Below are 24,036 nucleotides of genomic sequence, written 5' to 3'. Positions count from 1 at the left end.
CTGTCACTCTCAAGACTTTCCCAAAAAATTAGGATGTTTCATCACTTAAACAAAATGTAATTTGCATGCAAACAATCCAAGAACTATTTCAGTCATTTTCTACACTATCCTTTATGGAGCTATTTCTTCCAATTAGGACACCCTCCTATAGAGCAATAACTTTAAACAGCATTATTTAAAGAAGCATTCAGAATATGTCATGTCTATGTTTGTTCCCTGCACACACTGATTGATAAAAGGTGGTCAATTTTCCTGTTGTGTTTTGTTTGCTTTTTTCTTCTCTGGCGCTTAATGTAATTTTCAATCCTGTATTTTCCAGAACTGAGTCATTGTTGCTTGGAAAATTTTTGATTCCCTGACTGCTTTTGAGCATCTGGGTCCAAGAATATACTCTGGGCACGCTCTAACTACATGTGTGCACTTACATGTGAAAGTTCACCATAGAGAAAACAAAGGACCTATGGTGATTTCTGACTGGAAAAATTAAGAAGAAGGGCAGCAAATTACAGTTTGCAGTAGCTTTAGGTGTCTTGCCTTGAGCACAAGCAATGCTTTACAGCCATGTAGGAAGGCAGATCACAGATTGCTGTTTGTCCATTACAGCTCTGGAGTCATGGTTGTGCAAAAGTCAGGGAGGTTGTCCCAGCAAAACAACATTATTATAATGAGGGATCCCAATTATTCTCATTTAAATTGTGTATTATAATGGTAAGTAATTGAGAAGTTTGATTATTTTTTAGACATCATTTGACAGTGATTCTTAGAGAAGGCATTCAGCAAATACACAAGAGCCAAAGCGATTTTTCATCCTGTTCAGAGCAGCATGCAGGCTTTGCATAAAAAAAATACCAAGAACCACTTCACATGGCCATAACGTACAAAAATTCAACATGATTGATGATATTCCATTTTGGGCATTGATACAACTATTTTTATTAAATCCACTATTATATTTAAGTAATTTTGCAAAAGGAGGCATCTTTGCTTCCAACACTGAAGTCTTAATCATGTCAAAATATTAGAGTAGAAATATTAAATATTCATAAATTATTTGAAAATTCTTGAAAGCTTCCTATTTATTTAAGGAAAGCCTATGTAGCTATAGCACAGCACAGTCAAGCACATTTCCAGAGTGCAAACAAGTATTATTTTCATGAAGGGGAAAAAAATGGCCAGAAAACATAGTAGAGGGCAATTATCCTTGCCCACTACCAATGCAAACAAGCTTTATTCCCTTGCTGCTTGGTGAGTAACAGGCAGTTTCAACAGCACCAGTCCTTTTGCTCCAAAGTAATTTTATTTCAAGCAGTACAAGTGATTCACACTATCTTCTTCCAGCTTATCACTGTATGCCTTTAAAACATACTGTGGGTTACTAAAAAGCCACTTGAATTGGCTCTTTAAGCCCTCCCTCCACTCATATTCAGAGGATTGCTTTAGTTGTGGCTCACATAGATTCCCCTTATTTCAGGCTGATATTTTATGGAGCGACTTAAGCTGTTTGGCAGAGCAATCCCTATGGAATACATCTCAAAAATGTTGTTCTCTACTGATACAAATCTCATTAATTCAAAGCATTTTTTCCCCTATATTGATACTCTTGCACTAAATAATGTATCAATAAATTTTATGATGAGTGGAGGGATCAGAACTAACAAAAAATAATCTACAACCTGCTATACAAAAGAAAAATGTCCCGACAAATTCAAGTAAACTATAAAGAAAATTGAATGCAGCTTCTTTGAAAATAATTCCATAACCACTGTAACAAAGCATGTCATTCTCTTGATTGGGTTTCAGATGGAAATTGTGTCAGAAATTATCCGATAATCATTTTATAAAACAGTTACTTCCTATATCTACCAATAAATGAAATACATGTTCTAATGTTTATGTCCAGATTCTCTTTTGACATTAATTTTCCCCTGTTTCTTTACACCAAGCTTCCAGAAGTAACTGCCATGAAACCCACTGCTCATTAAGGAACTAGTTTAAAAACTAATAGACGGAAATGGGGGAAAAAAAATTAGAGGAGAACAAAGTGTCATTCCCTAGTGCCTTGCTCCTTTAGTTTTAACTTTCTTTTTTGTAAGTGTCCCATCAGTGACTGCCATTTGCCATTCAAACTTCTATATAAATCATGTTTCAACTTCAATATCTACAGCTGAATCAAGGTTATTCAAGATAAATTGTTTCAATGAAGCCACTGAAAATCACCTACAACAATAGACTAGATTTTTAAAGTAATCTAGAAACAGTTTTTTTCCTTATTTGCAAACCAGATAATTCCCAGAAGACCAAAAACTGAATAACCCCGCCATCCTCTATGAAGGTATGATAATACAATTTCTTTCTCTTTAAACAGTGAATGTCAAAGCTAAACACGTTTTAAAAAGAACTGAGAAAAAGTAAGCAAGTATCCATTTCAAGTTTCTGAAGTCCTGCTTTCCATACTTTAATTTTAACTGATTAAGAATGCAAGAACTGCCTGAGGGTAGGTGATTCTTTTTTTCTGTTTCCAGAGTCAATCATTTCAAGCATTACTTTGTGTTCTCTTTGAAACCAGTAGAAAATAATACTCACTATACAGAAAAGAGGAAATTCTTCTCTCAATTTTTTTCTAATCAGATTTCTGTACAGGAAAGCCATTACAGTGCCCAGAATGTCTTGTCTGCAGGATTACCACAGACACAGCCAGATAAGGAAATTAATTTAGGCTTTAGATATGTTGCCTTGTTATGGAAGAATGTCATCTGAAGATAAAAATCATTACAGAGAAAATTATCTCTCTTAGAGTCTTTATAAAAAATTTTATCTCAAGAACAGTCATGCTAAAGGTTAGAATTTATCTCACTAAGTTGGATGTATGCACACAAACTGGTTTAGACTTGCTCAGAGTCAAAGCCAAAAAAATTAACCTTAGAAACCCAAAAATTGGGATCTTCTGTGACTATAGATCCTAAGAAGCCAGCTCAGAGATCAAATTCTGATCTAGAAACTAAATTTCAATTACATTAATTCAAAATCCCAAATTATCATAGGCATTTCTTCCTTTCATTTCTTCAACTCAAAGTTGTTTATTCCACCACCTGGTGGATAAACACATTTCAAATGACCTTCAGATAACAAAAGCCAGAAGGAGAAAGTCCAGCATTTTCACTTAGGGCACAATGACTAACATTCCATATTAGAGGGGGTCAGTGGGAGTAGCAAAGCAAGTATAAATCATTAAGGCTTACTATCACCTATCCTATTTCAAATCCAAGATTTTAATCAAATGGCCTCAATTAACATGTTTCTATTCTAGCAGGTAAATATCTTAATCATCCTTCCATTTGTGACCCAAATAAGACTACAGAAGTCATAAGATACTTGCAGAAGTTCTTCCCTTAAATTAGTAATCCCTTTAGCAGATCTCCAAATCACTAACAGACAAATAAGAGTATCTTCACAGTGGAATATGGGCTATGGGATTTCCAAATTCAGCAAATTCTTTACCTTAAAAACAACAAAAAATAAATTGAAGAATATTAAGATATAAAATATGGGAGATGGCTTATTAATTCTAACCAAAGTTCTCCTCTAGATTTTTTTTAGAGAATTAATCTCCAATTGTCAATCTCCCATACTCCACAACTCCTTACATGAACCATCTCTATTTTCAAAAAACCTCTTTTTTAAAAAAATCATAGATATATTTGTACATATATTATAGTTCTGAAGGTATTGATTATGGAAAATTTTTGTAGTAACTGATATTTTAAGGTCAAAGCATACTAATTTGATCTGGGTTTATTCTTAGTTTGAAGAACCTCCTACTTACAATAACTAGACCAAAGCTTCTTCTAACAGATAAATCTCACTTCAACTGGAGTTTATTAAAAATTTAATACAGAAATTTTGTTTCCTAGGAAAATACAATGTTTTTACATACTTTTTAAATTATCATGAGACAAAATATCCAATAAAGATACATGCATTGCTATGCACCAGCAGAAACTCATCAGACTATATGCTGAACATTTACCTAAATAATCTTTCTTCTTCCTTTGTGATTTTAAGACAGGCAAAACTAATTTCATTATCTGTGTTGATGCATCAGACAAAATAATGCTGTTATAACTGATCTCTTCTCAGTTGTCTTTCATCAATGATTATTTTGAGCTATTATGTACACAGCTCCAAAGGGCTTCATCCATCAAACTACAGAGTTAAAAAAAGCAGGCTTAATTCCAGTCTAAAGCACAGACTGTGGGCATACCAAGTCCCAGCATAAAATACACATGAGAAATTTGGCAAAGAAAAAAACATTAGATTGAACCTTGAATTATATTTGAACCTTAACATTTTAACATTCTTACAGAGGAGATTTATCTAGAAAAAAAAAAAAAAACTGAACCACAGTATTATTAGTGACAGACAGAAAACTACTCACATTGTGATGCAGTGGCAAAGAAATCTATGTGATTGCCAGAGTAGACCAACAACTACAATTTGCCAGGGTCCTGAGGCACTGTAATTATGGAATATTAACACAGGAAAACTATTTTACTGAGTTCTTTATTCCCAGGTAGCTGAAAATCCATGCCACAAGGGAGAAATTATCTGCTCAAGCAAGACCAGGGCATTACTTATAGAAGCAGCATTTAGACATAAAAAAAAAGTATTTAGAATATTGCTTTTTTTTGAAGTGTCTCTATGCTTGGGGGTGCAAGGTGGTAGTGTGCTAAATCCAAAGCTTGTGAGAAGGAAAAAATTTCAAAAAATAGGGTCACAGCCCAAACACCTCTGTGTTGTTTACGGTATCTGCAACACCCAGTCTGCTTCTTCTCACCTTGGAAGAAGCTGGACAGGAGTTCTAGCTGAGAAATTACAGAAGACATTCCAGTACCTCTTCCAAAATTCTCTCAGCATCACGTGAAGAACAACAGCTGTGGTCAGTGAGGCTTATCAATTTAAATAATATTCTTACAAGTTCAGACACTGTTTTACAGAAACATGCAGTTGTATGTCTGAATTATACCATCACTAAAAATCCAAGATGAATATGGCAATCATCTGGAAATACAAGGATACTTATTCTTAGTTTATTGTACTAATACTACCCTTACTTCTATTAATAAAACATTTTATATGTGTCACCACTGTTAGATTCTGCAGATATTTTAACACAGCTCTCGTTTCTATGCATTTATACTTAGCTAACATTGCTGAACTAATGCAATAGCAGCTGCAATGCAAGGTTACTACAGAGTTCTTCATAATTCCAAGTTTAGTACTTCAAACTATATTATAAACTGCACACCCTTCATAATAGAGAGTCTTACAACTTCTTTTGTAGCATATGTGCCCCACTCCAAAGTAAATCACATCTATTTTAGATTTTCCCACCAATAAGAGGAAGGGCCTATTTTATCCTTGAGTGTCTTAATGCAGAATCCTTCAAGCCATTTATTTCCATGGAAATCTGTAAAAGTTACTGATCATTGAGTCATCTCTAGTTAACTCAGTTGCTCACAGGCCAAAGAAACAGTAATAAATCTACTCACAAATATGGAAGATAAAGTGGGGTTAGATGGTGTCTAGTGAATTTACTACTTTTGTTGACTATTTCTATTTGCTTAAAGAAAAAGTAGAACTTTCACCTTAACAGTGGGTAAAGAAGAAATGCAGTTTAATCTGGAGGGTAAATATTTGTCAAAAGAAAGTACAGAGCAAAATATTAAAACAATAATATAGATCAAACTAGCAAGTATTTGGAAAATATATGTATTACAAGTTCATTCATATAAAAGTTCAGGCTTTCCACTGTTAGTTTTGAAGGTATTTCTACAGACCTGCTCTCATCCTGCAGTTCATATTTGCGCTACAAACTAAAGACAAAGCTCCTGATGTGACTTGATGGTGTGTCCAGAACCAGGGCCGAAATTTGTGCTGACAAACAGCAAAGCAATAGTTAAAGGGTTGTGATGTTAATGCTGTGCTTTTAATTGTGAATTCTGTAGACTTTCCTCTTATTTAACCAAAACCATTCCTGGCTTTGAGAACCAAAGAAAGTCTTAAGAAAACAATGCTTTTAGATTTTATTTTCTAACCATTGTATGATTTTTGTGCAACTGAAATTATGATTTCTAGACTTGAGAGAGCTTTTTTTAAACTATTCTGAAAACACATGATATCAAATGTAGTTCTTGTGACTTGTATGTCTCCTGCATCTAAAAAAACCCAAAAATATCCCCCCACCTTCACACTGTACTGGGCAAAAACATTGCTAAATTTTAGGGCACAATAGGAAAGAAACCCAAACTTCTCATAATCCCTTGGAATAAGACATCAGCAAGGGTACTAAAAGTAACTGAAAACCAGTATTACAACTGTGTGCAACTACTGAGCAAAGACAGAGTTGACAACATCACAAACTACAGTGCTGAGAGGTTTTTTGCCTCTTCTTTGTGCTCCAGTATGGTAGAATCCATTACTGTTGAGATACAAAAGTGTAGGAAGTTAAGATCAAGCAAAAAAATTATCAAATGAAAAACTGTCTGAGTCTCATTATCACTTAATAATGGTGCAAAAAACTCATGTCATCAGTGCAAATTAAGGAAAATATATAGAAAATATGATTGGGATGGATTAAATGAGTTTTTTTTTTTTTATCAGGCTACAAAAAGTATAAGAAACTAGATAATTACCCAAAAAGGACCACAGAACTTATATAACTTCATAGCCGATTTATTATCGGGCTAGCACAAACAAGCACAAGGATCAGGAAAGTGACAGCAAGGAAAAGTTCATTAAACCAAGAATCAGATATTCATTACTAGAAGGAAGCACACAAACACTTCTGCTGCTTCCACACTTGCACTCAGTTGTTGTAGGGGGAAGATGACAGCTCAGATCTGTTCCCAGATGCAGTTTCTGAGAAATCATTCCCCACTTTTCCTCAAAACATCCTTCTGCTCCAATGCAGCATGAGTATTTTATGCCAAAGTAAAACATAAATGCCATTATACAGCCAGTAACTTGTAACTGTTATGTGTTGCTAACCTCAACACGTAGCTGTTTGCCTGGCCTATTCCTTTCTTGGTTAAAATTTCTAAAGATGTTCCAGAAAAAGTGAACATCCAACAGGGAACATAAATAATGGCCTTTAGTACATTTTCTGAAGTTTGTTTGCAAAGACTGGAAGCATGTTCCTCCATAAAATCAGTACAGATAAAAAGTTTACAAAGAACCATTTAACTACTTAAAAATCTAAGCCCAGGTTGTTAGACACTCTTAAAAGATGCAGACTAGTCTTAACGGCTTGATCAATCATTTAAGCTTTAACACATGCAAATTGAAGTTACAGATATCTCTATCATTTGGTTAATTTGCTTAAGATATTTTAAGTCTTTTGCTGAAATTGTCTTAAGTCGGTTCATACCAACAAAGATGACTAATACCTTCACCATCAGTTGATAGTGAGACATAACAATAGCTTAAAATAATGAGTGTGAAACATAGGGAGTTAATAATTTCAAAGAGTATTCAGTGATTATGTTATTTATACTTGAAATACTCTAAATTCAAGAACAAAGAAAACCACCTGGACTGTTTACGCTGAAAACAATCAACCGAAATCTTTTCTAATGTAGGCAAGTCAAATTTACATCCAGAAAACCACAGTTATCAAAAAGGAGCGACAAATCAGTCAGAAATTTTCCTTAGTTGTATCAAAACTAGTGGGTTTATTTTTTATTTAAAAAAAGAGAAAAGAAAATAGCATTAAAAAATACACAAAACTGTGGTGTAAGTTTGCCATATACTAGCTTTGCCATTCAAATCTGACCAGAAATCAATATACAAACAATCTGATTTGGGCAAATAATATTTGGCAACAAATACTAGTTTGGAGCAAGCAAAGTAAAATATCTATTATCTGAAAGGATCACAGAGAGAATTACTGAGACTTAAAATATCTTACCTGCATAATCATAAATGCCTTACGACAGGAGGTCATTAAGAATTACATTGGATACTTTGGCCTGAAAAATTTGATTTGCAAACACATTTCTTTCTTTTGAATCTTTCCCCTAATATATAGGTTTTTACAACTTTCTTCTAAATAAAACCCTGTAATATCTACCAATTTCCTCTACCTGATCTTGTATTTTTTTCCTGCCATCTTTCATTCTCTACAGTATGAAAGTACAACAGATGAACACCAGATAGACATTTAAACCTACTTACATTTCATTCACTGACAGGATTCAATCAAAAAGACCACAAATATTTTGAGTTGGAAGGGACTCAGAGATCACTGAACCCAATTACCTGCTCCTTACAGGACTTCCTCAACTCTGATTAAAAAAAAAAAAAGCATTCCTAGTAGCCAGTATAAGTAAGGGCAATAGCAGGAATTATCATCTCTGCATGAATCCAAAAAACAATCCAGATACAAAAGCTTTAACTTACACAATGTAGATTTTACAAGAAATACCTAGACATAACTTATCTCCACCACTTTGATGGCTGAAATGGAGATCAAATTCTGAATTTTTTTTTAAAAGCTGCTCATGGGATAGACTTGAAATATCAAAAACCTTAGTAATAAACTGACTGTTTCTCGTGGGACAGCCTTTAAATATCAGCTACCTCAGAAACAAGCAAACTTCATATATAACCTAGAAAAACTGCTTGGCTGAGTGCAAATATTTATTTTTCAAAACCTAATTGCTAAGATAGGATCCCCAGACATCTGTTTCAACATATATCAATCATCAGTAATTTCAGAACACAAATAACCCCAAACCTTTTCTGACTACTACACTGGTTGAAGAAAAGTAGGCTTTTACTGAGTAGTGGCTTCCTTTATACTTAATATTTTCAAAATTGAGACAGCAGGTATTTAATGAACAAAACTAAACTTTGAAGTGTTCACAAATCACACATGTGCCATTTTGACAGGTATTAAATTACAGGAAAACAATGTTTCACCACTGCATACTCCCTTTTACTGCAACACATTAGCATTTTGCAGCCAGAGAAGAGAGTGTTGCTACACAATATGGTGTTAGGAGATACCTGAATACCTAATTAGGAGACTTGATAAACATACAATGTAAAATTACAGAAAGAATATTCTAAAACCTTCAAACAAGATTTCTCTCTTGCAAGCATACCAGAAATTCTGGGCTTCAATCTAGAAATAAATTTACTATCACAAACAAAACAGTTATAGTTCCTCATATTCATGCTTTCAAATAGGTACAAATCATAATTTTCCTTTGGAAATGTTTGCAGAGGGGAAAAATGAAAAAGGTGGCTAGCACTGTAAATTACAACACTGAATAGCAAATAATTACAGTAGACATTTGGAAAACCACCAATGTTTAAGAGTTTTTCAGTTGTTGGCTAAACAACTGCAAGTATCTTTGCCAAAACCAGAATAAAACGTCTAATCAGAAGTGACTCTTGCATAGAGAAAATAACTTATTCACTAATCTATTTTAAGAAGAAAGTTTAACCAATTATAGAAAACACTGTGACTGCATCGATTCAGTTGCACAACTCAGTTTTCAATTCCAATCTCATTCAGAGTTTACAAGCTCAATCCAATGCTTTAGCAAGTAGAAATCCTCTTCTTTCTCCAGTGGTTTGCCAAAACTGAGTTCTAGAAATTAAAGTGTGCACTAGGCAAGAAATTCTGTGCCATTCAACTACATATGTTTTCAACATTTTTCTGAGGGAAATACATGGGTTACAAGGTCATTAGTCAACAATTGAGACATGCCCAACTATATTTGAACATTAAGAGACTCAATTCTATCTTTAAAATAATTTTTGTATTTTGTTAAATACTATCTCCTCCAGCGAAAATCTCACCATGAGTGAGTCACTGAGAACAGCACAAACATATGGAAAAGTTCACTTATAAGTGGCTTAATAGGAGATTTCATGAAAATACAGTAAAAGTATCATTGTATGGGAAAAAAGTGACAATCACCTAACTATGTGGACACAGGTGAGCTTTATACACACACACAGATATATATATATGTATGTAAACACAATAGCTATTCCAATGGCCTTGGAGTAAAGAATGTTTTAGGAATAACCTCTGAGGGAAAATTACTAGTCTGTCAGCAAAGCAGAAACTATGTCAGAGAATTTATAGAAATGTACAAAATTCAAGTGAACGTGTGAGAAACAGAGAACCCTTAGAACATGACTGCTTAAGGATGTATAAAAGATAGTCAAGGTAAAATAGGTAATCCTATCACAGCTAAGATTAAATGGCAGTTATATAAGACATGATCCTAATAAAATTGCAATATATAGAGAAATATAAGTCATATTAAAAATATGAGTACCTGGAATTTGAATACATGTTTTGGATATACATTAAAAGTTAATTTGAACTCAAGATCTTTCCAGAAGATATAACAGCTGCAGATGTCCTAAATCTTCAAAACAGAAATCAATAGCTTTCTGAGATCCAGTTCAGTGCATGCACATTAAAATCCTGGTCCCAAAGCTAAAGAAAACTGCTTTAGAGCACATACATATAGGCAGCTTTATGCTTTTGCAATAGAGCACAAAGGTAGCACTAAAAGTAAAGGATTTTTCTTCAATTTGTAATTTATCCCAAAAAATGTTAAATTCTTGTGCCAAAAAACATTCAAGTTAATTTATCATCAAATGCATAGCAAAACTGTATTTCCACTTGAAGAAAAAAAACCAAACAACATAATTTCCACTAACCTTCAGGATCAAGGAGTTTCTCTATTCCCAGGTGCTGCCGGGCTATGGAGAATGCATGGTCTAATCGTTGTACAGGTGACTGCTGAGAAGCAGCAGCATTCCAATCAAACAGGTCTGGTCTAAAGCAAAAATAAGAGGAAGAATAAGTTTCTTGTTTTTTAGTCTTACATTTACTCATATATTTCTAAAGCTAAGCATGAGCATTGACTTTTTTATTCTCGTAATGAAAGACTGTGCTAATTCAACCTGGGACTAATGAAGCTTAGTTTCTAATGGGTTTGCATTCTGTTCTCATCCATGTCCACCACAACCACATTGTCCATTTTTATTACACTGGCTCCTTCATTCCAGTCCCAAATAGTGCTTGGGTGGGAAAGATCAGGTGCAGTGGCTGTGCAATTGGGACTGTGGCAGGACAAGCCGACCTCAGAACTGCTGAGGCCATCTGGGGGCCTTCCTCCTCTCCCCAGCTACCAGTCTTTCATTTCAATTAAAATTTCTAAGAGTACAATTGCTTCTGAGATTACCAGCTCACTGCTACAACAGATTAAAATCAGTCAACAGGTTAAAAAAAGTCATAGAGTCATAGAAACATTAAGGTTGGGAAATACCTGTAAAAACATAGAGTTCAACTCTTACCCTTACACTACCAAGTCACAATTTATATGCTCTTACAGGAAAAGACAGAGTGACCAAAACTGAATTATAGCTCAGATGCAGTCTGGGACCTTGTATTAGCAGCTGCACTATTTGTAGTATAAATAATGTTAGTACAGCACAATCTTTGGCTTTTCATCTAAGAGTTATCCATTAGGAAATCAGAATTTGTTATCAAGCACTCTGGAGAAATAAAGTTTAATCAAATACCCTGTGATTACTGTGCATGTAATATGAAGAAAAACAACCATGCTATTGCGACTTCAATACAGTGTTCTAAATCAGGGGACATTTAAATGTATCATTTCAACTACTGATAAATCAAACATATTATTTACACAATTTAAATTTTGCAATTAATGACAGATTTACTCACATTTTTATTAGTTTTAGTAGTGAATTTTAAATAGTATCCTGAGTTATAATAAATGAAAAAATGTTCACTACATCATATCGTAATAATGTCAATAGAGTAAAGAAAAATACTCCTTTTACCTAGTAGTTGTTCTCTAGTTATGTAGCTCTGCTATCTAATTTTTTCAGAGGGGACTCATTTGCATAGTAACAACTATGTTATTCTAAGTTTTTGCTCCTCTCTGCATAGATGCTTAAATATTAGAGTTTTCTCCCTCCCACATAGGGAGAAAATACTCCAGAATAACTCCAAAATACCAATGAATTTTAATTTAATATTAAATCTGGCTGGGGACAGAGTGGAGAAGGGAGAGGAAACTTAGGTAGTAATCTCTGGGTTTACCCATGGATGGATGAAGTCTGTGATCCTACAGACTGGTTTGTGTACTAAAACACAGGCATGCAAAACACACACCATGTGCACATAACTAATAAAAAATATTTTTGGCCATTTTCCTTTAGCTGGGAATGGAGTTACCATTGTTCACAGCAGTCTACACAATGCTATATTTTCAATATACAGATAAATAATGTTCAGAGCAAACCAGGTATTACTGAAGTCTGATCACACTTCTCTTTTTCCCCTCAGTCTACCTTCCCCAAACTACTGGGAGATGGATGGGCAAGAAACCTGGGACAGGTGACCCAAACCAGTAAAAGGGATATCCCATGCCACATAACTTGTTCAGCCATAAATAGCTGGGTAAAAGAAAGGAATGAGGTTGGGAGGATGTTTGTCTGGGAAGGTGTCTCCTGCTTGAAGAGTGGCTGGTACCAGTTACTGCCTTTGCATCATTTGTTTTTCCATTCTTCTTAACTCCATGTATTAAAAGAGTCTCTATTTTGACTCAAGAGTCTTCTAGCTTTTATTTTTCCTATTCCCTTCCCTGTCCTGGGGCAACAGGGGGTGAAGCAAGCAAGTGGCTGTTGGGTGCTCAGCTGCTGGCTGGGGTCAAGCCACCACACCCCTACATCTCATTCTGCAAGCACACTGATATTACTCAAATCCCTATTCCAAATTTAACACTAGGCATAGAATGCATAAGCTCATACAGCAAATTTAGCTAAGAGAACACTGTAGCAACCACAAAGTTGTGTATTTTGACTGTCTTAAAAAGCTTGGCAAGAATGTGTCACACATATACTACACAGACTAGAGTGTAAAAAGATTATTTGGAAAGAAAAGTTTTTAGGACAAAGAGAGGAAAGAAATGTTTTCAAGGGACTACCTCACCCTAATTTTTTTTCTTTTTTCCTTTTTATTTTTCTGTTTTAATTTGGCTAAAAGTTCTAAGACACCTGCAATGCTGAGAGCAGCACATTATGTTCACATAATCATTTTTTGTTTGGTGATACAATATTCTATATATGGGAACATACTTTTAATCAGTCAGGACTCCACTGGGCAAGAACATGAATATTTACAATTGCTCCTTGAGGAATGTCACAATATTGTCTTATCCCTCCTGAGAAAACCTCTGTCATCATTAATAATATCTTAGATAGTCAATTTCATCCAACATTTCAGTTGTATAATCCAGGAGGATATTTTCAAGTTAACCTACCAAGACAGACTAAAGTTATTATCGTGACTTCATCTCTCTAGAGGTAGGACGCTCACTATAAGATACACAGAATTTTTGTTAGTTTGTTTTTGTGGTTTTTGTCATTTTGGTTTTTTTCTTTTTAAAAACCAAACACTCCAGCACTCACAAGAGTTTGAAACAACATCACATGTTAACACCTGCATTGAATTTACATGCTGCCTGTGTAAAGAACATCCAGCATCTCTCTCCACTCATTACAGATGGCAAAAATTTGAACCCTCTGAGACATAGCCAGAAAAGAATTTGTAAGATCTAGTATGTTACTGTCAGATTTCTTATCCATTTTCTTAGTCTTGTACATAAAGCAGGCAGCACAGATTCTAAGATAGTTTGCAAGTATATGGCCACCTACTGCAACTCAGTTCTGATAAGCACCGATTTAAATAAAATAAAAACAAATTCAAAAAGCTCTCTCTACTCAAACAGCAATTTAACTTTCCAGATTTTCACTTTGTTGAAAGATTATGTAGCTATACACATTTCAGTAGCTCTATCACTAGAATAACAGTGTCATAATGTCAGCTTGAAGCAGCAGCTTCTCCGAGCTATGTGTCAGGATGTTTCACTGTGTGTATTTATGTGGCAATACTGCCATGTGTGATTGTGGGAAATAATATAGCCTAGAAGATTAATAATTGTGGTAAGTGGAAAACAGCTTTTGAAAAAGCCTGAAACAACACTAAAACTGATTTTCAAATTACAATTGTTATTAGCTTCCCAAGGAGTTTTAAATACAGGAGTGAGAAGGTATGAAATAGTAAAGGAAAGATATGAAATGGAATACTGATTCTCTGCCTTCATTTGTCCTCTCCATATTGTTCAAATAATATCAAGGCAGATGGAATTTATTCTCATATCTGCGGCTTGGGTCTTGCCTGAAAGGGAGGAAACCCATGGAAAAATAACTAAGATTTCTCACTTTTCTTCCTGAACAATACAACACATTTTCAAAGAAGTTAGAATTAAGAAGAACATGCTGAACTTTATCTAGCCATTCACTGATCAGCTCAAACAGCTCTGGTCTTAGATTAGTTTACGACACGACCATGGAGAGCCAAAATTGAAAAGATTGAAGGCTTTAATGGAGAAGTTTGCATTGTAAAAATCAAACTTTCTATTGAACATACAGTAATATTTTTTTACCAACAGTCCTTTCCTATCACTAGTAGAAATACAAACAATAAAAATTAAAAAAAATAAATTTAAAAAAGGAGAAAAACAAACCTGAATCTTTTCAAAACATATTTCCAAGAAAAGTAAAATAAAAAGAGAGACTCCCTACATCCCCTCTGACCCCCAGTTACATAACTTACAACAGAAGTAGTCCAACCAGGGTGAGAAAATTTATACCATGTATAGTATACTATATACTATGGACAAACAACTCCTGACAGAGCTGAGATTGAAGTCATGGATAAGACAAGCCACAGTTTGTGATTATTGTAGACAGAAAATAGTCATAGTTAGACCATGAAATTTATCATCTCCATTTCAATAGAAAAGCTGTGTGTTTGCTATTTTACCTGTTTATACAAAAACATCTCATGTATGTTTTCAGAACTCACAAAATTGAAAAACATCAGGAGAGAGTAACTGATACATAACCTAGTGATTTGCTAAAGAAAATATTTTTTTCATACCTCTTCATCCCATTGTTTTCGCTTTTACTTTTCATGTAAACTACTGAAGAATTGTTTTTTCCTTCTGTCCGGGATCTCTTTCTGATGTCATTTTCTTTCCCTTCTCACTCTAGCACCCTGAAGCAGAAACAGCTGCAGTGAAGTGCTCATTTGTAAGGCAGTCACCTGGCCTAAGTTCAAGCATTTTAAAGAAGCAAGGAGGAAGATAATGAATGCCACCTGTTCCCACTTCAAAATCCTGATTACCAGGAACGGGGGAGAAAAGAAAAAGAGCCCCAACAAATTTGGAAAGAGGTAAATCTCTCTCTGATATCCACCTGGAGGAAAATGATTTAAAGAAGTAAATGGGCAAAGGTCTTTGTGATCTGGAGCCTTAAGAAGGAAGAGTTCCAATTGTAGAAGGCCTGACCTCTCTTCATCAGCAAAATATTTTAGTTTCTGTATATTCCTAGGGTGATGATGCCACTCCACAGCTGTTGCCTTGTATTTGTTTTCAGTTCAGTTCAGAATGTACCATTCAAGAGATCATGTGCCAAGCTTATATCCTGAAAATTCACCCTCTGGCTCACTAACGTCCCCTTGGAGATTTGGCAGGTGACCTGTGTTCCACTGCTTCTTGCACTCAGTATTGAAAGCAATTGCTAAAGAGACTAAATGTCCATGGAGACATGGCGATTACAGAGATGGAAAAATCTACCTAAAGTAACCCCTAAATAAAATGACAGAGAAAGAGGATTAGAAAAATTGGATCCAATCAAAATAGCAAGCTGAAAGCCAGGGATTGGTGGGACAGAAGGCTATGAGAAATAAAGCTTCCTACTGCTCTCCCAGCATACTATGTGGTCAGTGCTTCATGAAAGTCTCTTACTTTATCTCAATCCATTTAAGGATGTACTTAGAAAATTCATCCAGATGCAAATTTCACATTACTGTCTGAATCTCTTTAAAAAAAAACAAAACAACTACAAACCAAAACAAAAAGCCACCTGTTCATCACTGAAAGCATTATATAAGAGGAATAAAAATATCACCACCCATAAAGGAAAGGAATTGGTTTGAAAAATAGATATTATGCTACCACAAAATCTACCCTCATTTTAAGAGAGTCTAAATATTATGAAAAAATATTTGGGTAACATCACTCTTTCAGTCTTGGAGAGAATTTTTGTGTTTGGGGTTTTCTGTTGGGTTTTGGAGGTTCTTTGGTTTGTTCTTAGTTTGGTTTTTGTATCAGTCTAGGAATAGAGCTAAAATTGGGGAAAAGTGCACACACCAGGCACCAGGTCCACTGTATGAGTTAAATATCATACCTGATTTTCAAACTATAGCTATCCTTCCTTGTGACTAATTCTGCTTGCATTCCTGCCAGTGCAGAGGAATAAAGTCAGAGGATGAAAAGGCAAAAAAGAAGAGAGTATCTGGACAAAACTTTATGGAGAACAAGGACATAGACAAGAAAGAAGCAGAAGAGAACCGGAGAAATAGGGAATTCTGACCAAAAAAAAAGGTAGAAACTGGAAAAATTGAATAGGGAAAACAGAGGATCTAAATTCAGAGTTGTTTGTCATCAGAGTGTTTATCATTCTATATAAGTAAATCACAAACTATTTATAAAGCACAGGATGTGTGAGACACCAGGTTTCTCTGAGAATTCATGTAAATCACTCTTGGACAACTTTTCTTCAGTGTATATTAAAACTGTCTTCTTTAGGCACTAAATCTAAGACACTCTGACACTCAAGTCTCTAATGTACCTGCATCTCAGAGTGACTGAATTTGGCTCTTTACAGAAGGTTTTTTATTATTATAGGATACAGTTAGGAGCTCCCGAGCACGGAATGTCCTAGTGTGCCTATTCAATTGATTCCATCTGAAATCTTGAAGGACAATTCAGTGTTCCCACACACTAAACATGAAATGCAAAGTCAACAAAAATCAAACATCACAGGTTCATCTTAAAAATTACTGCATCAGGGCTTTGGAGGAAATGAGGAAATGAAACTCTTGCAGAGAACTTAGTGATTTAAGTCCAGAAGATGACTGGTGTGTCTTGGAGACTTGCCTCCAGGAATCTGACAGAACACTTGCCATTTCCCAGATAAGTGCAGTAACTACTGGGCAAGAGACAAGAGTTCTGTGGAGTAATTCTTCACTTCTATTGAAAATAGGCTCACTGTGCAGAAAGCTATGCGAGATTTATGGCAGCAGACAGAAGAACAGTAAAAGCAGGTTTAAGTTTTGCAGCCCTGAATTACAAAACCTGAATAAAGTGCATAAATTCCAGTAAGCAGGAAATGAATGTTCATCTGGTGAACTTTGCTCTGAACTGAACACAGCAGTGCATAAAATCTGACACAGGACACAGAAATTTGTCTAGACAATCCCAGTCTGGTTTACTGGCAGCAGCACTCCCCAGCCAGGGACTGATCCTGAATTAATTCCTCCGTTCAGACTTCTGAATAAATTCCTCTAGAGAAGGACAAAAAGGAATTTGTGATTACTGATTTCAGACACCAGATATTACATGGTCCTGCAGAGCATGGAATCTGAATATCTGAGTATCAGATACCCTAATCAGGAAACAGAGTCTGCTATTGTTTCTAGGTGGAAAGACATTGTGGAAAGATGACTGAGGGTAAAATCAGAGGCAATGGAGAAGTTATATTCACATCCTAAGAGAGGTTACAACGCTATGGTAATTTTAGGGAAAAATACAGTTGTGGCTCCCTGGACGGAATGCAGTTGGTGTGTTTGAAACCTGTTCTGGGATGATTCCCCACACAGTGGGAGTGTTTGTCAGTGTTTCCTGTTGTCTTGGGATTTCAAAGCCCTCCTCACCATCTTGTCTTTATTCCCAGCTGCCACATGGAGCAGCATGTGGAAACAGTCATCATCTCTGTCTGGGGAAGCCACATGTACATGACCTGCAGGGAGTGTCTGTCATCTTCTTGTCCCAGCTGCCATGGGGAACTAAGTCAAGGGGGTGACCATCTTTTTGTGAGAAAAAACCCTCTCTTCCTGTATACTTTTTCAAAATCATTATTGCTGTTGTTTCTATGCATTTCTTATTCCATTGCTGTTTGCTTTCAATAAATTGTGATCCCAATCCAAAGTCTGCTTTTGTTCCTTTGTCAGAGAGGGCAGAGGGAAGGGAGTGGCTTATTTGGAGTTTAATTTCTGGATGTTGTTTAAAACACTATACAGTTAAAAAGTTCAACTCTCTAATAACTTGAGCAGTCAGTGGCCTTGCAGGACAGTCCTCTTTAAGAGACAAGTATATACTTAAGGCATCAGTAGTAGGAAAAAGAGGTTGGGAGGTTTATCACATTGAGAAAAGCAATCCTGCTTTAGAAGTAGCGGTGGCAAGAACTGGGTTTTTTAGATATATTAACTTGCACATCTTCCTTAAGATATGACATACACAGAACCCCCAGAGAATTCTGAATCTCTAGAGGTAGAGTTTTTGTACAGCATAGACTAGAAGAAGGCAACTTCTGAGAGAAGCTAAAAACTCAAATCAGCTGGTAGAATAACATGAAAGGTTTTGAAAACAAAGGCCAACTTCTCCAGCTGTGTCCTTGTGAGGCAAATCCATGCTTTCAATTCAACAGCTTTGAGAGGCTTTCAACAAATGCCACAATTTCCCCCTCTAAATACCCACAGGAAAATCTCCTTCTCCCTCTGGGACAACCTAAAGGCTTAGTTTTGGATCTACTCCTTGCTGTTCTCAAAAGTTTCCAAGCCTGTACTCCTTGAGACTATCTTCTTAGTACACAGACTGAAATTCCAGAAAAGGATCTGAGCTGTTTATAATTGGTTGTGCTGTGAAAAGCTCTCCCTTCATGAGAGGATTTAGTAGGACACAAAACGCAGCACCCAGGTCAAAGCAAACAGTCAGTCTGAAACACCCACAGAGGAACCAGCTGAACCCCACACACAACAGACAGACTGTCCTCAAGCCCTGTACAGCCATCTGTCACAGTGAAAAGCTGCTTTTTCCACCTGTGGCTGTGGAGGAGGGCGTTGAAAGCCAATCCATCAGACCAGCTCGTGGTGAAATTGGTAACGTTGACCTGCGGGTACTTGCGAGTCGATTGACGGACCCAGCTCAGCAGAATCATCTCACTGTTTGTCTGCTGCAGCCCAGCCATGATGTTTTTCATTACATCTTTGACCTGCAATAAAAGACAGGATTTGATAAATGATTGAAGTCATTAAAAGCTGACTGTTTCTTTTCCTGAAATGAAAAACCTTCTGTTAAATAAATTCCAACCCTAAAGAAAAACTGCTAAGTAATTAAAGAACATACTTGTCTTCTCAATATGATGGCAGCAATCAATTCTGAATGCTTAAAGACACCAGCTACTGACATGCAAGAATTCATTCATCCCTGTGCCACTGGTGAAGCAGGGACAGAGAAAGCACATTTGTTAGCATCACTTGTGGTAACAGAGTTTTTTCAAACTAAGTATTTCTCTTTGTGGTTTTCTTTGATCTGGAAATACACCCTTAGTTAATTTGATACATTACAGCAAAAGTTGATAAAATGATTAATAGCATAAACTGTGCATCATGTTTTTGACTTAAAGGTGCAAAATATATTTGCACACATGCACTTGGATGAAAAGTCAATTTCATTGCATGCACTAAAGGAGTATAGCATATATTTCAATTTTATTATTTTAATGAAGTTTATATTCCTTTTTCACTAGAGAGAATTTACCAATCTACAGTTCTTATTTTACAAAAAGCCTAAAGGCTCTTATAAATATTATCCTGGAGTTTGACATAATGCAGTAGATTTTTTATTTCCTATCAATTTCTCTACTAGTTAAAGAGCACATAAAACTTCTATTAAGAATTATTTTCCTGTAAAGTAGCACCTTTTAAATAATTTCTTTCCCCATATATCTTTTAGAATAGCAGCTCTTTTAAATTATTCCCTAAGATATAATTTAACTATAAAGTTGCTTATTGCTGCTTATTCACTTAGGGAATATTGCATTTCATTATCATTTTCCCCTTGAATTGCTCTGCTGCCAGTATCAGTCAGTCAAAGAATAACATTCATGGTAGAATCTTCTTTATGATAAAGTGTGGACCACTTTGAAAATGTAAAAATTGCAAGATAATATGCAGAAGGTGTAATCTGAAAGAACAGTCAACAAAAACAATGACAATTCATTACCGTGACATTCTAGAAAAAAAACAGAGATAACATTTTATTGCTGAGTACAGTAAATTGCTCACTAGTTTCACAGTAATTAATTCAATCATTTGATTTTGTGAAGATATTAATTACTGAAGTAACATTTTGGGTTTACATCTCAGATGCATATTGACCAACGAGTATCAGTGCCCTTAATTTTCCTTTTGAGACTTAGGTGTAAACTTTACATTATATGTTATTAATTTCTAAGATGGAAGGAGAAATTTATCCTCTAAATTTCATGGGATATGTTCCTGACTTCAGTCCTAGATTTTAATTTGCACCAATGAAAATTAATATAAATTATGTCCGATATGAATAGGAGGTTTTATAGTTGTCTCCATTTTTACATCAGGAGACAGAAAATAAATGGTAAGAAAATTAGGAAATATATTCTTTATTTTTGCTTCATATGTCTGAGGGGGTGTTTTGCATTTCTTGACATTTTTAACATCTTTACTTTTGAGAGACGCCAAAGTTGATTTACACAATGTAGCAAGAAGGTGAGATTTGGCCTCTGTATTCCCAGGCACCTTCACTACTATAAAAACACAGAATCTTGTTTTTTTCATTAATCTGGATGCTGAAAAAGAAGAAAACTTTTGCAACTAGCATCTGTTGCACCAAACATAAGCAATAAGAAAGACTAGAAAATACTAAAGTTAAGGAGACTTGTCCAAGCTAAGATTTCATTGTTCATTTTGTTTTTTATCATACGCTTATATTGACAAATGCAGATTTTTCTGAACATTATAAGCAAATTCTAACTTTTGAACAATACAACACACATTAAAGGATAGCTGAATGAATGCAGGAAGACCATATTTAGGAATAGAAGAGGTCATAACACAGAATGGATTATGTGTGTGAGCTGATATCAAAGAGAAAGGAGCTATGTCTATGAACACAGATGATTAGACAAAATTAGTAAAAATTGGGCAATTGGGAAGGCAATTATTCAGAAGAAGCAACGTAATAAGTCCAAACCTAGCATTTATTTTTACTTTTCTGTAAATGAGTACAAAACAGTTTCAGTCTCACCTCGTTGAGTTAAATATGCTTACAATAGATGAAGTTTTGCTCTCCTTTTCCTGCATTTCTTTGCAAAAATGAAGACTGTTAAATTTATGCTTTTTGTTGCCTCCTAGGGAAAGTCAGACATTTAAAATAACAGAGTAAAAGGGCCTGACCTCATCCTGAATGCTGAGGCCCTTTCTCTTCAGTGAGAATTGGTGGATAACTCCACTTTCACAGCTGGAGCCACCTTGTCCACCTGAGTGTCCTGAGGGGCATTGCCATCCCACCCCAGCTGGCACTTTGGCAGCACCATGCCATGCCCTGCAGCACAGCACCACCCTGTCTGAATTAGGATCAGTGCCTGAGCACAACAGTGCTGGCTGATATTCTGGTGAAAAGGAAGCTCTTTTGAAGGCTTCTTGGTTAAGATGTACTGCTGGAAAAGTGGCACACAGAGATGTGTTCATGTCAGCCTGAAGAGCTTTCAGACAAACTCCCTCAGCATCCAGGCTCAAATACTGCAGCTATTTCAAAGTGCCTCTGCTTCGTCCTGTCAGGTGATGAGTTGACCTCTGCTACTCATTTCTTTTTTACCTCTCCTTTCTAATGCAGTGTATCCTGGCAGGATACAAAGCTTTCAGGTGTAGGAAACTCTGACTTCCAGAGAACAGATATTCTTGCTCTTCCTGGGGCATGGACATATGCTATGGCAATAGGAGAAGATGAAATTTTAATAGAAGGGGGGAAAGGACAATACAGACATCACTGAGATGACTTCAGAAATGCCAGGCTGCCAAAAGGAAAGCTGTGGACAGAATGAGAGCGCTGCTGTTCTTGTCACCACATGAAGACAGTGGCCAAAAGCAGCACAGCCAGCCCTTGCTCACAGTACCAATGGACCTTTGATCTTCCCACTGCAGGGCCATGTCCTGGAATCTGGGCATGTGTTGCTGTGTGTGTAAGATGGAAAGGAACACAGCATGATCTCAGGCTCGCACCACATCTCTTTCACCTAAAACCAATACTCAGGCATGTAACATTTTATAAGACTGGCACTTGGCTTCAGTATGCCAGACCCTAGAAAAGAGGGAGAGAAGAAATAATCTGAAAAGAAAACTGTTCTCAAAGCAAGAATTTTTCATTTTTCTTAATAAAATAGGAACCTTACATCTCCCTGACAGAATCACTTAGCATTTTTTACTTGCTAGATTTCAAGTATTCTGACTGCATAGATTACACTTTTATAGCTGGAACCAATAAACTCTTTCCAAGTACATTTGATAGAACATTTTTAAGGACATTTTCATAGATATTCAAGACACCCATCAAAGTAAAGGATATTCTTTGTTCATTGATTCAAGGTGGATTGACAGAAGCATTTCATTTCCAAAATCAAAAATCAAAATTAAAATGGTGATTCATATTAAAATACTGACGTGCACAATAATCCTGATGCTTTTAGTAAGTCTCCAAGTGAGGCTGTCAGGCTGTTGAAATGCTCCCCTCTGAAATATTTTGTGTATAGATCTATTCTTTTATGATTTTTCTCAGAGAAAATCAAGACTTGGGCCAAATACTTTTGCTAGGGGTTTTCTTTCATGCTTTACATGAAAATAAGTTCACTCCTAAAAACATAACAAAAGAATTTACACACTGCCATATAGAATGTTATTCCACTCTTAAGGGAGTTCATTAAATATAACAGTTCACAAATTATTAGTTTTCCTCTGTTTTTACTTAAATGTTAATGCTGCAGTGAGGCTGGGATCACCAAGCTGGGAGAAAGAGGGCAGCAGCTTCAAGGAAACAGTCTGATGGATTCGGTACCATAAAGAGCTTTGGCAGCAGGTGCTCAACTCAGAATGATGGTTCAATTTCAGGGAAAATTTTAATAACAATCTGAAAAAAACAGGCTAGATAAGAACACAATCACCACAGGGGATACAGAAATCCATTATATTTCCACTACTCAGATGCACTGCCTCTACCACCTCTATTGCTGCCTCTCCTCAATGGGACTGCTGATATCCATTTGGATTGGTACTTGTCACAGTCATATTTTCTGGAAAAATCCCTTTGCCCAAGATCCTTCTCCTGGGAAGCTGAGAAGCCTCAGAGAACAAAGAAAACAATATTATCTCATTTGCTTCTCCTGTGTTTTGTTGCTTTGGAATGTGGTTTGAGATTGTTTATCCAACTGGTGATTGTTTCATTAGTTTCATGTGAATTTTTTTGACTTCTTGGCCAGCCAGTGCCAAGCTGTGTCGAGACTCTGGAAGAGGTCACGAGTTTTCATTATTATCTTTTTAGCCTTCTGTAAGTATCTTTTCTGTATTCTTTAGTACAGTTTAGTATAGCATTCTTTAATATAATATAGTATCGTAAAAAAATAAATTAGCCTCTGAGAACATGGAGTCAGATTCATCATTCCTTCCTTCGTCTGGGAACCCCACAAATACAATAGGCACTGGCATTGTTCCTTTCAAGAACCTTTCTTCTACCATCTCTTTTCTCAAACTATTTTTATAAAAAGAGATTAAAATTTTTGTGAGACCATCATGTTGTCATATGTAAGTACAGTTGTACCCTTATGTGGTCCTGGCTGCAGGACATGAAACTGGAAAAGCTTCTTGCCTGTTCATTTACACATTTACAACAACAGCGGTGTTCACACAAAATACCAAAATACAATCTTTTTTTTTTTTTTTTTTTAGGCGCAGATGAATTTCCTCTAAGTGACTCTTCT

The 24,036-nt window shown here is 35.8% G+C and overlaps 1 protein-coding gene across 7 annotated transcripts in view; it reads right to left on the bottom strand.

Moving 5' to 3' along the window:
- The window catches only part of DMD (dystrophin), a 1,148,514-nt gene that overhangs the window by 754,241 nt on the left and 370,237 nt on the right, over nt 1–24,036 (bottom strand). For all 7 annotated transcript variants that reach the window (XM_030961382.1, XM_030961390.1, XM_030961407.1 and 4 more), the window contains exons 6-7: nt 19,067–19,239; nt 10,747–10,865 (exon numbers count right to left, since the gene is read on the bottom strand). In XM_030961382.1, coding sequence (XP_030817242.1) covers nt 10,747–10,865; nt 19,067–19,239 — 292 coding nt within the window. The remainder of the gene's footprint in view (nt 1–10,746; nt 10,866–19,066; nt 19,240–24,036) is intronic.

This window comes from Camarhynchus parvulus, chromosome 1 (genome assembly GCF_901933205.1).
Source record: "Camarhynchus parvulus chromosome 1, STF_HiC, whole genome shotgun sequence".
NCBI classification, from domain to species: Eukaryota; Metazoa; Chordata; class Aves; order Passeriformes; family Thraupidae; genus Camarhynchus; species Camarhynchus parvulus.
Note: the sequence above shows the minus strand (reverse complement) of the source record. Positions and strands in the feature narration are given on the sequence as shown.